Below are 14,550 nucleotides of genomic sequence, written 5' to 3' on the forward strand. Positions count from 1 at the left end.
GTCACCTATTTACACAGCTGTTTTTAACAGAACTCAAACAGGTCTGTAGGAATGATGTATGTTACATCAGAAAAGCAAAAGCTCGAGAGCAGATGTGGGTCAGCAGAGCAGGAGAACAGCAACTTTACAATGTCATCCCTTCCCAGTCTCCAAGCAACAGCAGGTTCAGGATGACACGTGGGCATACACGCTCTGGAGAACTCTTGTGGGAAGCACAGAGCAGATAAGGAACATGAAATTTCTTGGGCTATTCAGTGCTGTGCTGAACAACTAAAGGAATTGCGTGTGCTCCAAGTGACAGCTCTGGAAATCTTCTGTCTTAGGTATTTCTGTGGCTCATACCATGTTCATCAGCTGATTAGAACGTGCAGATGCAAACTAAAACTTCATCTTCCCAGCTAGTGTTGGATTTCTGCTAGGGAAGACTGGATCTATACTGATAAAGATGGACATAGGACCTTGTTATTATTGATATGCTTTCCTGAAAAGCAGTGTGGCTGCAGTGCAGCTGATGCAAAAAAAAAGATATTTCTACAAAGAAAGCAGGATATCAGAGAGGCAAAGAAAAATGGGCACATTTCCATTTTATGTGTGCAGGTTACTAGTGTTCAGCAAGTATTTAATTCAGCTGTTCAGATAAGTAAAACTAATCCTGAATTCAGTCACTTCAGTGGGCTATAGGCATTTGTTATTTCTACAAGTACTTGTTACTTCTGCAGTGCATCTGCTTGGGGAGCATCTGTGTTTGTTTCAGGGGAAATAAAAGCATAACAACCACAACTATTATTCACAATGACACTGGCCATTTTTGTTTCAACAATAAAAGGATTCAACTCACTCTTGCGAAACCACAATCCCTTTGCAATATGTGTCAAGGCTATTAAGGCAAGGCACCTGCAGCCCTGCATGCTGGTGTTTCTCATAGGTATGGATCACAAGTGACAATAAAAATGATAGTATTAATAATTAAGAAGCAGCTGCCAGGCATAAAGCAATTGGACTACATTAGCAGTAACACACTGTATGATGTGATTGTATCTGATCCAGTAGGAGTCTTTGTACAAACTGGGTTGTGCCCATCTTTCAGTCTGTGGAAAGCTGCCTACCTGCCAAATCTCACCCAAAGTTTCTCACCAGTGTAGCAAATTCTGCAGCAGACACCGATCAGTTGTGCTGGTAAGAGAGAAGGTGGTGGGTGAAGAAGGCAAGAATCAATAGCAAGGGATCCTCCTGGCTTCTGCCCAACTGCACAAGGATCAGTGAGTTTTATGAAGGTGTTTTAGTACTTCCAAAATGCACAATCCCTATCTCTTTGAATTCAGAAGTTCCTTCTTTGTTGCAGGTAAATGGAACCTGAAAAGGTCCAACAGAGTCAAAAGAGTGCTGGAGGACTCTTGCAGCCTCAGGCTACTTAACATGTAAGTACTAATGGCCAGTGAAACCTTAAACTTCTCTCACTCCTATCCAATCTCTAGCAAAAAGACTTGAAACAGAGCCCAGCTTTGGGAACTGGCAGGGCTATTTTGGCTAGAGACAGTGACCCTCAGCTCTTCAGTTGGCCATTCTGCTGTAGGCTGGTACCTTGGCTATTTGTGTTAGTTCCCCAGCTTGCGTAGTTGAAGGGAAGATGTTGAAATTTTGTGGCAGACCCGATTTGAAGGTGTTCTTAATGACTGACTGTTAGAATGTGTTGATAGCAGTGTCATGGGCATCTGATGTTTGGTTGTCCAGTATAAAACATATGAGTCTCAGAGAGGAAGCTTTTCCCCCTCTCACTGTATTAACCTTTCCCACCCCTTACCCAACCACAGAAGCAACAGTTCTGTGCCTCACGATTGTGTGAAGAAAACCTCACTTTGTTCACCTTCCACTTACAGTAAAGTAATTGTCTAGAATGCCTGTGAAACAAATTGCCTTGAGTAAGGTCCTGCCAAAGGATTAGACAGGATTAAGGTCTGCAGGATGGGGTTCTGACTGGATTGCTAAATTCAAATACTTCTATGACTGAAAGTTTACATATAAACTTTCTTTAGGAGACATTTCTGTGTTCAGCAGAACATGTGGGGGAAGCGTAGTTCTATGGCTAGGGATAAAAGAAAGAAGCTTTGAGAGCTCAGAACTTCATGTCCACTTCAGAAGAGGAGATTCTATGTTTCTTGAAGACAGTATTTTCAAGCATAGCTGCCCTTTTCACATCCTGAGGTGGATTCAAATGTTCATGGCATTAAAAACCACAGCCATGTACCCTTGATGACCTTTTGTCACTTGGCCAGGTTTTGATGTTGTTGAAATCCCCTGACTGCCAGACTTGAACAAATATTGTTGGCCAAAGATACACAGAACCTAACACAGAACAAGCGCTGAGTCAGGTGCCATGTCTGGAATGACAGGAAGTTATGGTGTGTTTTGGGGTTTGACTGAGTAAAAGATAGTAGCCGATGTGTATAAAGAGAAAGGAAGGCATCACGTTATCAAGATCACTGCTGCTCCCAAAGTGAAATGTCACAAATAGCTGAGTAAAAGATTATGAAGGCTTAAAAGCAGTTCCACTGCAGGGCATTGTTGGTCAGTTCAATACCTGACTGGATCTGGGAGGCAGCATGGTGGGGTGGAAGTCATGGTTGCTGGAGCTGGAGGGGCTCTTACCACTGGGAGTGCTGGGAGGGAGCAGAGCACCAGTTCATACCCAGCACTGCATGAGCTCAGCCTCCCGCTCTTGCTGCTGGGACTCTCAGAGAGACCTTAACCTGCTATTCCTTGGCAAAGACGCTAACAACAAAGTGAATGTTCCACATTGGGTGGGTTTTGTTGTCTTTTTGTATTTAAGAGAATGCAGTCCAACTTCCTTCCTAGTAAAACAATTAATGACAGTTAGCAGCAACCAGTAATGTTTTGTATAAATGATCTTAAGAATTAAAACATAGTTTGGGTAACACCACCAGTTTTTAAAAGCTGTGAGTGACTAACAAGAGTGTCATACTGGCAGCTCCCCCACTTTAGAAGGCTTGACAAAGCTTAAACATGCACAGAGCATCCTGTTTATAAACAGTCTATTTACAGTCTGTCCTAGTTTCAAAATACCATTTTAAACCAGGCAGGTTTTATTTTTCTCTCAGCACCTCGTTCAGCTGCTCAAAATCCTGCAGTTTCCACTAGGAGGATGTCACAGAAAAAAGACATCTGTAATTCATAAAATCAAACACGTTACTTTTGCAGATGCCAGTAAAAACATGGGGCACTGTAATGACGGTCACTTAATTCACATCGCTTCTGTCTTTCATTGATATGCATTTCAGTAACCAATCCTATGGAATTAATTCCTCTTACCACCCAGAAACTGTATTTTGAAATGCAGTTAACACATATTTGCACGGAACTATGAGACCGATTATATATATCAGCAGTACTAACAGAAACTACATGTTCAGTTCAACACAATACTGTGACAAAACAAAACACCTTTCAGTGATAGGACCCTTTAATGAGTGCCCTCTGCTGCTAAGGCAAATACTTGAAATCTGGGGTACAAGAATGAGAAATGCTGTTTAACTCTGATGAATGTGAAAGGCAATGGGATGGGATTACTAAAGGAGCCAGTGTAATTATAAGGTATCAGTAACTGCAAAGAGATCATCATGTTTGAAGGAGAAACTACTCTGCCATTGCCCAGACACAGTTCTCTTACACAGTATGTTTGCTACCAAAGTATTAAGAAAGATCTCTTGCTTAGAGCTTTATGAAGACCCAGCCTAAATGATGCTGGGAAAGACAGAGCTGTGGCAGTTGAAGGAAGGGTAAAGGTAAGGAACTCTTGTCATGCAGTGGAAGCAAAAGGGGTTTGTCAGGATGCTGCAGTACGAGAGGATCATGTTGGACCAGAGGGCTTCCAAGTCACAGTGCCCAAGGAGTTTGACAGAATAGTGATACATGGTTCCATATGGAAAACAAATATGAAATACAGAAGATATGATAATGTTTGGCAAGTGCAGAGCAAGGAGGAATGATTTTCATTGCAAATCAGGGAAACTTTTAAGGTCCATGCTTGAGAGTGTGAGGATCAAGAAAAAACATTTACTTTGGTCTGTGAGTAAGGGAAGCAAACGGGCTGTGTTGCTGTGTTACACGTCTTACTTCTCTGTGTTGTTTTTTCTGGGACCTGGATGTTTCCAGCTGTGGTGAAATTTTAGACTGCAAAGGCAGAGGCTGATACAGATTTTAATTTAAGAGCTCTAAGTATGTGGAAAGTAACTGACATTACAAGAAACTAACAGTTTGAGATGGTCATTTAAGACTGGATGGGATGTAAGAAGAGATGCTGTGACTTCTGAGAAGTAAGGGAGTGACTGGAGATGAAGTAATCCCGGGGCTTTCCCTGAGGTCTCGATAGTAGATGCAGGAATGGTTTGTAATTGGAAATGTAACCACACCTGAGGAGTAGGGAGGGGAGAGTACAGCAGCAATTCAGTGGTGACTGCTAGGAAAGTGTTACAGTCCCTCCTGTAGTGGGTGAATAACATCTGCACTAAAAGTAAGAACAGCTGGGAAAGTGAATCAAGCATTCCTAGATGAAGGATCCAGTGCCTATAGACACATTTATATGCTCTTGGTTTAATCTGCAATGAAAACAAACCAAAGAAATGATTTCTATGTCCAGTCAAAGTCCCTGCATGAAGCTGAATGTGTATGTTGCAAACGCAGTAGATTGAAAAATTGTGTAAAATATATAGATATCTCTGAAAAAAATGCAAGGTCTTTGAAGGGAATGTGTAAAAGAGATTGGTTTAATCTGTAAAGTAACAGTTGAACATCACAATGAATTTTACCTGTATTCACCCCCTTATTAATAGAGTATGGTTCATTGTGCTATCAAAGACAACATTAAGATGGTCACATATAAGAAGTGTAGTTGCTAATTTAAAATGCAAAAAGGTATTTTCGGGTATTTTGACAAAAGATACAGAAATCATAAATATTATGGGAAAAAAAAATGGTGAGCGCCCGTTCCTAGGGTGGAGCCCAAAATACTAATGTTCATGCAGGCCAATAGTTATTGGTCCGTTCAAATGGAAACTTGTGTCCTAGCACAGCACATTTGCCCCCTTCATTAACTATGTCACATAATTGACTTTTCTGCGTAAAAGAACAGCTGATGTCATTATTTCTGGAATGGTGTCTGGAAAATGTCAGGGGATTCAATCTGTTCCTTTCAAAATAGAAAAAAAAGGCCCAGAAGAGTTCACTGAAAAAGCTGAATTTTTTCTTATTAAGTCCTATTAGGAATAATTAAGCTATATTAAGTCCTATTAGGAAATGTAGGAACGCTACAGGAAATAGAAATTGTAGCTGATAGATGTGGTCTTAACTGTAAATTTGTATCACCAAAAGAGTAATTTTAGACTCCCAAACGTTCAAAATTTCTAACAGTATCAGAACATAAAACGAGAGCCTTCTGACATTATCAGCTATTTTAGCTGGATTTAGTTCCCTTACGAACCTGAATAGAGGATATTCCTTAATGGATGGAAAGCCACGTACATGTGCAAAACACCATGTTCATGTTTATTTGCCACTTCTGCACACATTTATCTGCCAAATCTCAGATTTAGAGGTACAGTTACATTTCAAGAGAGGTTTTAAAATCTATTTATTACAGGAGACCAGCATCTACAACACTGGCAGACATGGTAAGAAATGAAACACCTCCCTCTCTTCTTTCTGGGCAATGTTGATGTTTGTCATGCTTTGGGTGGAAAGTTGGGCTAGGTGAACTGCAGAGATCCTTGCCAATCTGGGTATGTCTAAACCCTGTAATACACCACTTACATGGGCACTACCAACTAGTTCTAGCAGAATATATCTTCATGTCTTTATCCAGTCTTTGGTACTGGAGTTTGGTAATGCATGCAATGAAGACAGAAGAATAAGCAAGCTCAGGAACTTCTGAGCAGTCAGAAGTACTGCATTGGAGGCTTGTGCTCATTGAACCAGTGCTGTAGCACTGGTGCTGGATCACTGCACCTTAGACAGATATACTCTGGAGTGAGTGGTACATGTCCTAGGAGTCTGATGGACTGCAGCACCTTCAGAAACAGCATCTATCACACCAAGATTTAAAATATAAGAATTAGTCTGTTTCTTCATTTCTTACATTGTTTTACAATGGCTGAAAACATTCTTCATGAAACCCAAATGGTTTCCATCTTTCTAGGTTATAAAACACTTGGAAGCTAATTTTAATACAGTTTAGGGTAAAATTAAGCAAGTAGAAATAAGACACCTGCAGTAGCCATCCACCCATTCAGTTCTGAGCAAAATTTGGGAGACTGCCTGTGAGGCCAGTTTAAAAGATTCTGTTACATTTATTCTCTTTTACTGCATTCATCATCATGATAAGAGCTTTTGTTTAGCTTCCCAGAGCTCTGGTTTTCCAAGAATGGAGTCAGGAACATGAACAGTGTGCAAGTTATCTGTTTCTCCTGGTATTAAAACGATGGAAGTGTTAATTTAAAGATTAAAAGTCTATTAAAGAAGTTAAAGTTTAATGGACCTAAATTTGACGTCTTCCTAGCAAGAACTGGGGACACAGTTAAAAAGGTGTATGTTGCAGTGTTGTGTTAATGAAATTTCTGTTTCTACAGCTTGTCTCTGGCATCGTGATGCTCGGCAGCTGAGTATTCTAACTGAGGTGAAAAGAACAGACCCTAATGAACAGCTGAGAGTGTTACACAGTGTAGTAACTTGGTCTTCCTCCTGATCAACCTGACAACCCTTCCTTCAAGGTGATTCTTTAATTAGCTCACTGCTCCCTAGCAGGGGTTTGGAGATAGTGCCTTGGAGTACAGCAGTATAAGACACGAACCACTTCTCTTCTAGAGAAGGCGATGTCTTTCAGGGAACAGCCTCTAGGAAACCATGTTCTTTTAAAAATCAGTTATGTCTTACAGTCCCCATCTAAGAAAACTGTAGAGAGCTTGCAGCTGCACAGAAAAACACAAGTTGTATTGAGCTTGAATAATATTATGATCTCAATATTTTGCCCTTCCTGTCTTCATATTGGTCTGGATTTTTTTCTGGGGATGCATAAAGTATCTCCCATCTGCACTTTCAAGAAGAACATCCTTCAAAATTCCCCTACATTTATAGCAGTGTGGAAAGATGAAAGGTACACTAAAAATGCATCCTTCTTATAAAGAATTGGGAAATAGTAGTAGTATTTGGCTTCAAATGTTGCTCAAATGAAGCTGCTTCAAATGTCTACAAGTCTCTAGATGGCTGCAGAAACATGAAAATAGTGATACACAAAGAAGCACTGAGAAACTGACCCAGATCTATAAAATGGACTCAAATCTAGTACCCAAATCTATAAAATGTGAGAAGCTACACTTAGACTGCAATTTCTTGGTTTTCTATTACATTGAAACCTACTTGATCTCATCCCATGAGGGAGACATCTACAAGAACCTAACAATAATAAAGATCTGCATATTTATTTCATAACAAGGTTTATGTATGCAGAAATCAAGTGCCTACAACTATACTTAAGTGTACTAAGTTTTTCCTTCACTGTAGTTCAAGCCTTCCATTTTATTCCTGAACAGCCATTACTCTACTTACACAGCAAGCACACTCTGAAGAACGTGAATGGCAGTGAGGCTTTAAAAGAAGAGCAAGTTACTTAAAAAATCTCCTCCTTTTAACCAAATATAGATACAGTAAAAACTATTACAGAAACTAGAAACAAAATATGGTTATCCTTATTGAAGAAGTGGAGCAAGATGCCTGGACCCAACATTAAGAACCAACACATTCTCACCTGCAATGTATGCATAGCATACTAGAGCATTGATAATGAATTGCTTTCTAGTGGTGTTTTTAACAAGTACAGCTAGAACGTTAGATTCATGAGGCACAATGTTGTACCGACTCTCTAGTATCAGCCACTGGCACAACTTGTTGCTCCACGATTTGGGGAATAAAAGAAAGCAGAATGTGAAACCAAAGAATGACAAAATGACCATTACAAAGCAACTGACTGGCTACAACGCTAAACCAATAAAATTATTGGCACAGGTTAGAAAAGGACAATATGAAATTAATTAGTAACTTCCCAGAAACAGCAATCTAAAAAGTCACTTACATGTTATATTTTCTAACATCAGTTAAGAATGGGTTTTTTAAGCATGTCAGTTGTTACATGTAACATTTAAACACTGTAGATATCTTAAAACTACTGGCTTGGATTATGCATGTCCTAAAGCTCTTGTCAAACCCCTTTGTCAAAACATGTGCTATGTACCAAACAGCTAGTTCTGTAAAATGCTGCTGTCCCAACCCTATTACAGAAAATCCCTCTGAAGTTAATGTCTATTCATATATGAATATATAGAGGACCTTTAGTAGAATTCTACCCTAATTCACATTCAATATGAAGCTGGATGACATTTAGGTAGGCTTTCCTAATGGGTGTTACGTGGGTTGAATGTTAACTAAAAATCAGGAATAACATGTCTGCATACACCGCTCCATACATTAGGAAGTGTGTGTGTTCCCTGCCAGATCACACCTGCAGAACTAGGTAAACCCAGTATTTATGGACTGACTGTCCTGCTCAACCACTGGTTCTTCAATGCAGCACATATGTGCTGGCTTTAATAACACATTTATTTTCTCATGCTAAGAGTACCCAAAGGCAGTATTTTTCCCCTCTACTGGTGCAGACAGACTTGTACTCTTTGTTGTATGATGGAATTATAGTGCAATAACTGTTAAAATTATACTGTAATAACTGTTGATGCAAGATGGCTTTTTAGTAGCAAATGATCATAAATTCTGTAGATGTTGTGTTGGATGTGAACTTTGCAAACAATTCTACATTTCAGTGTCTTATACAGATTCTAAATGTTCTTGCTGGTGAGCATTAACATCTTCCAAACAATTCAGCTGATTCTATAGAACAGCAAGAATTATCATGCTCCATCCACTCTTTCTTTTAGTTGCAATATCTATTATGTACACTACTTAAAATGCTCCATAAATCCAGTTCATCACATCCCTCACATGGAAAACTGGGGATTTATTCTGAAGCAGGAAGTGAGGTAGTCTCATGGTCAGTTATGCAGTTTGCACTGGCTATTTAATTCTCAAAACCCTGCAATCCTACTCTAGTTTTGTATCTTCTTGCATGCAATCTTTCAGTTTTTAACTACTATTGTATGAGGTAAGATAACTAAGATCTTATGTCTCAAAGTCATCTACATTTATTTAGTAGTTTAAGTAGTGGGGTTGATTTTTATTGGACTAAGGCCAGCCAAATCAGCATGAACTATCTCATATGTAATGAATTTAGATAAATAGCTGTGTGCAGAAAATGCTGAGACCCATCCTTGCAGATGTTTAAGGGCTATGGGAACTGCAGATCTCACAAAGCTTTAAATGGCACACAGGAGGCTGCTGGAGAGGAGCTTACTTGTGAGCAGCAGTCAATACCTTCCCAGTATGCAGGTATGTCTGAGCTGCACACACGGCTGCAGCCAAGCTGTGAAGCAGCACACAGGACAAGTTTTACGTTCAGGAATCTCCTCTATATTGTATCACCAGAGGTCAGAGTGGTCACTCACATCTCATCCAGGTTTCACTGGGTCAAGCATTACAGATTTAACAGGAATCTCGGGGTGCGATGCAAGGGAAGGACTGCTCCTATGTGAAGAAGCAACAGAGGAGGCTCTGCATGGAATCCTGAATTCTATGCTATGGTGAGTTCTGACAATCAATAAGACACAGTGAGTTCTGATTTGGCCAAGGAAATGAGGTTTCTTGAACTCTTCCTCAGTGTCTCATGAGGTAGGATTAGTGCTGCTTGTTTTGCTGAAGGTTTAATGCTGCAACCTGCTCAGCGCTTTAAAGTGGCATTGATTGATTTGGGAATTATTAGCAATTGCAATAGTGATAAGTTTGTGAAACTAGAAGAGAAAAAAATGAGCTGTTTGACACTGTGACAAAACAGTCTCACTTCTACAAAGCTCTTCTGTTAGAAATGGACGCAAAGAATGAGAAAGAGTTAATCCATCATCCCCAGGTTACTCTCATGGTTTAGAAAAAATACTCTTATTTACTCTCTTTAGCAAACACTCTCTTTAGCAAATATCTACCTCTTTTGGAGTGTGGAGGTTCTGAGGACCCTTGCCTACCTCCTGAATAAAACTGTAAGAACATGAAAGATGCTGAAGAGATCCTGGATTGTGTGATAGGCCCATGATAGGTTGTTTATGGCCAAAGTTATCTTTATCCATAATAAACTTCAGGTAAATGAAAAACTTCACAAAACGACCCACAGCAGAAACTTCTGATTCATGAGGAATCAGATCTTAATGGTAAAATTTAGGTTAGAAAAAAGCAAAGTTGTTTCCACTTCATTCTTAATTCCCTCTCCATGTAAAGGTATAATTTTGTTGGGGTTCCCTTGGGATAGTGCTATCTATAAACCTTCCAGGAAAAACTGCTAAGCCTGCTCAGGAAAGGAATCATAAGGGCTGGGAAAATATGACATCCACATTTAGTTTTGTTTTGTAGTTTGTGTACATTTCCTCAAACACTAAATGACATTACCAGCCATATGGTTACATTTTCCAGCAAGTGCTGCCACTAACTCGAACATGTGGCTTTGTATGATGATGTGAACATTGCTCAAAAATACACAGCCTTTCCTGAAACATAAACAAGCCAGTGCCTATCTATCCGGAACATTCTTTACTTGGGGGGGTGTAATATATAAAAGCATATACTGAAAAGAGAGGATTGCTTACCTCAAAAATATAATCTTTTCCATCCTTTCCATGGACAGCTTTAACAGCACAGATGTCCAAACCACCAAATATTTCAGAACAGGTGTCAACCCACAGCTTGTACCTGTTTTGTAAAGATAAGTTTCTCTGTGAGTATCTCATCAGGCTCTTGTTTGCCCACAGGCTCACCCAGGAATGCATTTTACAGAACATTTGCTCTGAATGCAGAATTGTCCCTTGATTGTCAGTTTTACTGAATTTGTATTTCCCAGAACAGTGGCTGAGAGGTCCTGGCCTGGTCACTCTGCTTTCCCCCAGCAGAATCCAGAAAACCTGTGTCTCTGCATCCTGACCCAGTGTGATGCTGGATCCTATCCCAGTTCATACTGGTCCAAACATGCATCTGCTCTAAACAGTGAGTAACTTGAAGATAATACATGCTGAAACACAAACAGCACTTAGCTATAGTCCACGCTGCCCTTCCAGTGCCCTTATGCAGGTACAGCTTTCCAGCTGTGGCTGTACTTCACAGAAAGAGGGTTCATCATCTGACCAGATTTTGTGGCTTCAGCCTGCCAAGGGGCTTTAGGAAGTCAGGAACAGGGCTTTTACTTTCCTGTGCAATTCAAATACCTGCCTCTGTGCACCCACGTTCAGGTGTGATAATCCTCTTCCCTATTATGCTTGGTAGTGTACTTCGTTACAGATGGGGTTTATACTTTTATCAGGAAAACTAGAATGAGAGTCTCCATGTTAATTTGTGGACCCAACTGTATTCCGAAGTAGCAACAATACTTTAGATACACATCATGAACCAGACAGAAGAAAAATCAAAACCACCCTACAGATTATGCAAGAGGAACAGACATACAACACCACGTAAAAGTTACGCAGCACACAGGCAAGGGCAATATCCTTCATGTGGGGTTACAGACAACCCCAGCAAAATTCAAATGCAGTGTAGAATTCCTCTTAGTTCTTTACAGCTCCTAAAAAAGGGCAGTGTTTCACACAGCACTGAACATAAGAACTCCTCCACTCATTTTTAAACCTCATGGTGAGAAATACAGACTGAGGAAAGGCCAGTTTACCCTGTCTACATGGAGTAATAGGAGTTATTCTTCTTTATGAATAGAGAGATTATCTGACTAACAAGGGAATGAAGTGGGACTTACTAGAGAAAGAGTGAGGCAATTCCTGTGATCAAGCACTGAACTGCTGGGACAGAACAGGGAGCCATAATGCTTTGCTGAGAGCATGCTGAGGTGATGTAAGCTGTGTGTGTTTGCTTAGGGGCAAGGACTGACTCACACGACACAAAACAGCATTGAGAACTTTGATTAGCTAATGTCCTAGCTGTGCATAGGCCCTGGGAAGTGATGGGATGATCCTGAGAGGTTACGGAGGCAGACAGCACAGCTCCACCAAATGAGGGACATTTGCTTAAACCCCAAAGTTTTAAAGCAGCCATTTATCATTAACTTTTTTATCTTTCATTGGCCAGCATTTGAGTATAAATGAGAGCTATTTCCTCTCAGAGACCCTCTCCTGAGCCAGCCTTTGAGCCACGATGATGGATTTGCCACATCATAGTATTTTCCATTGCAAAAAAATTGCTGTAATAAACATAGCATTTGACTTCACTGGAGGATCAAAGGGAACTCATTACTGGGCTGAGAGTCTTATTCATAAATAAATATCTTCAGTAATAGCATCCTTTCCAAGTAAACGTATTGGGTCACATTCTTTTTTCTGATATCAAATCTGTTCCAGTGGAAAAGGTTTATTTTAAGCAGAATAAAAAGACATCGATACAACTGTTTGAAAAGATCCTGATGGTAATATTTTAGCAAGGAAAATAAGTTTTTTCCTGTGAGAAACATGTTTTTTGTCCAAAGTGAGAGGTTTTTTTGGATGCCTGACAATTCCAACATCTGTAGATGCACTGACTGCCTGGACTGCTTGCGTGCACTTGCCTGTAAGTAACTTTTGCTTTGCTGTAAAATACCAATGTGTATCTCAGAAGTACCTTAGAAAGTCCTGAAGGCACCAAAACTTGTCTTTAAGAGCAAATATCTGGGCTTCATATGAAAAAAAGGAAGACATTTTCTTTAAAATACTGAAACATGATATATGAAAGGGTTTTTAATAGTCTGTCTTCTGCCAGCAAACACAGAGCTGGAAAAACACAGCTACATTTGGAAAGAGGTCTTGGATGGAGTAGCTTGTGTTTTAAATCCAAGGCTTGCCCAGTAGGTTTGACAAGAGGTCACGGTTCTTATCTTCCAGGGCAGACATAGTGTGCAGCAGCCTTGGAACTGGCAGATCATGACCTATTGCTCCTTGGGTGTCTGACATATCTGGTGTGCCAGAGACAGTGGGCATAATCGCATGGGTGTCTTCTCATCCTGCCTGGGGAGCAGTGCCTCTCTGAAATGGAGGGGTCAGTAAGAGTGTGCATCACTGAAATGGGCTTGTTCTCCACCTTGTCGTGGTCCCTCACTGTGCCACATTCTTCTTTCTTTTCTAAATGTCTAGAATAAGGTTTGTATTCAGCCAACAATGACAACTCGGGCAGTGCTTTCAAAGCACTTCTTCCTAATTCATGACACGTTCTGTGCAGGAAATGCATGTGCATCAGGATGGGTTGCTTCTGAGGTGGAGGTTAAGCTACCTCCACTCTTCAGAAAACTCCAGTTTGCCCTCCTCTTCCTTGCTCTGTGTTGTGCACTTCAGTGGGTAATCAAACAAGAAGTGGAGCTATGTGATACATACCCCTTTTTGTTAAGAGAAAACATCCACTTTTTCCATGCTTTTTTCTTCATCAGCATAAAAGAAGTTTTGGATTGTTGGCTAGTGTTTTTTTAATGGGAAAATACCTATTATGCTCTACTTATCTTACATTCAAAAATGGAAGCAGAATGAAGCACAGAGAGCATTTACAGTGAGGTAGCTGGGCAAGGTGAGTGTTTCATTACCCTCACTTGGTATTGTGTAGTTTTCCTTATGGCAAGACTAAAGTGCCTGTGTTTGTACAGAGGAATAGCTCATGCACTGTAATGACACACACTGAAGCACTTTCTTCTCTCTCTCAGCAAAGACATAACCTCACTTTCTAAAGGAAAGTGAGGGAAATGAGAAAGAGAAAATAATGTGGCTCCACTGCATCCCCAGAGGAGAGATCAGTGAGGACACAGTCTAGACAGGGGTTGGACAGCAGAGAGTTGTAATTTCGGTCTTATTTGTTTTCACCTTTCCAGGGCAGGCAATGGTTCCGTTCCTGTGTCTCCCTCAGCTCACAAGAGGGACCAACTTGCAGGTTTCAGGCTTTAAAACAAAAAACAATCCACAAAACAACCAACCCCCAACCCCAACAGCAACAGACTACTGTTGAACATGGAAACACCTTACAAATGATACTGCTATTGTATGGGCTTATTTCAGCTTCCGGTGGTAGCAACCTTGGAAAAGCTGAACAAAACAAAAACTCAAAGCCATCAAAAAGCCCCACAGATTTATTATGGAGGGAGAAAAGGCTGTATGTTGTGGTGAACTTGGAGCAAATGAGTGGTAATTGAGAGGTGGTCTATCAATGGCAGACCTGAGCTTCCAAATGGGACTGCAAGGAGAATGTTTCTGACTGGACTGTAAAGTATCTAGCACAAGGATGGGAGAACAAAAGCACAGTAAACCGAAGTAGAGCTGGAATGATGACATGAGGAAAACGAGCTTCGGTAAATCCCAGCATCTGGGTAAAGCCTCACAGTGC

At 40.4% G+C, this 14,550-nt stretch overlaps 1 protein-coding gene across 1 annotated transcript in view; it reads right to left on the reverse strand.

Moving 5' to 3' along the window:
* The window catches only part of SYN2 (synapsin II), a 185,316-nt gene that overhangs the window by 37,222 nt on the left and 133,544 nt on the right, over positions 1–14,550 (reverse strand). The window contains exon 9 of the mRNA XM_005149375.4: positions 10,803–10,905. Within this exon, the coding sequence (XP_005149432.3) occupies positions 10,803–10,905 (103 nt within the window). The remainder of the gene's footprint in view (positions 1–10,802; positions 10,906–14,550) is intronic.

This window comes from Melopsittacus undulatus, chromosome 9 (assembly GCF_012275295.1).
Source record: "Melopsittacus undulatus isolate bMelUnd1 chromosome 9, bMelUnd1.mat.Z, whole genome shotgun sequence".
Classification (NCBI taxonomy): Eukaryota; Metazoa; Chordata; class Aves; order Psittaciformes; family Psittaculidae; genus Melopsittacus; species Melopsittacus undulatus.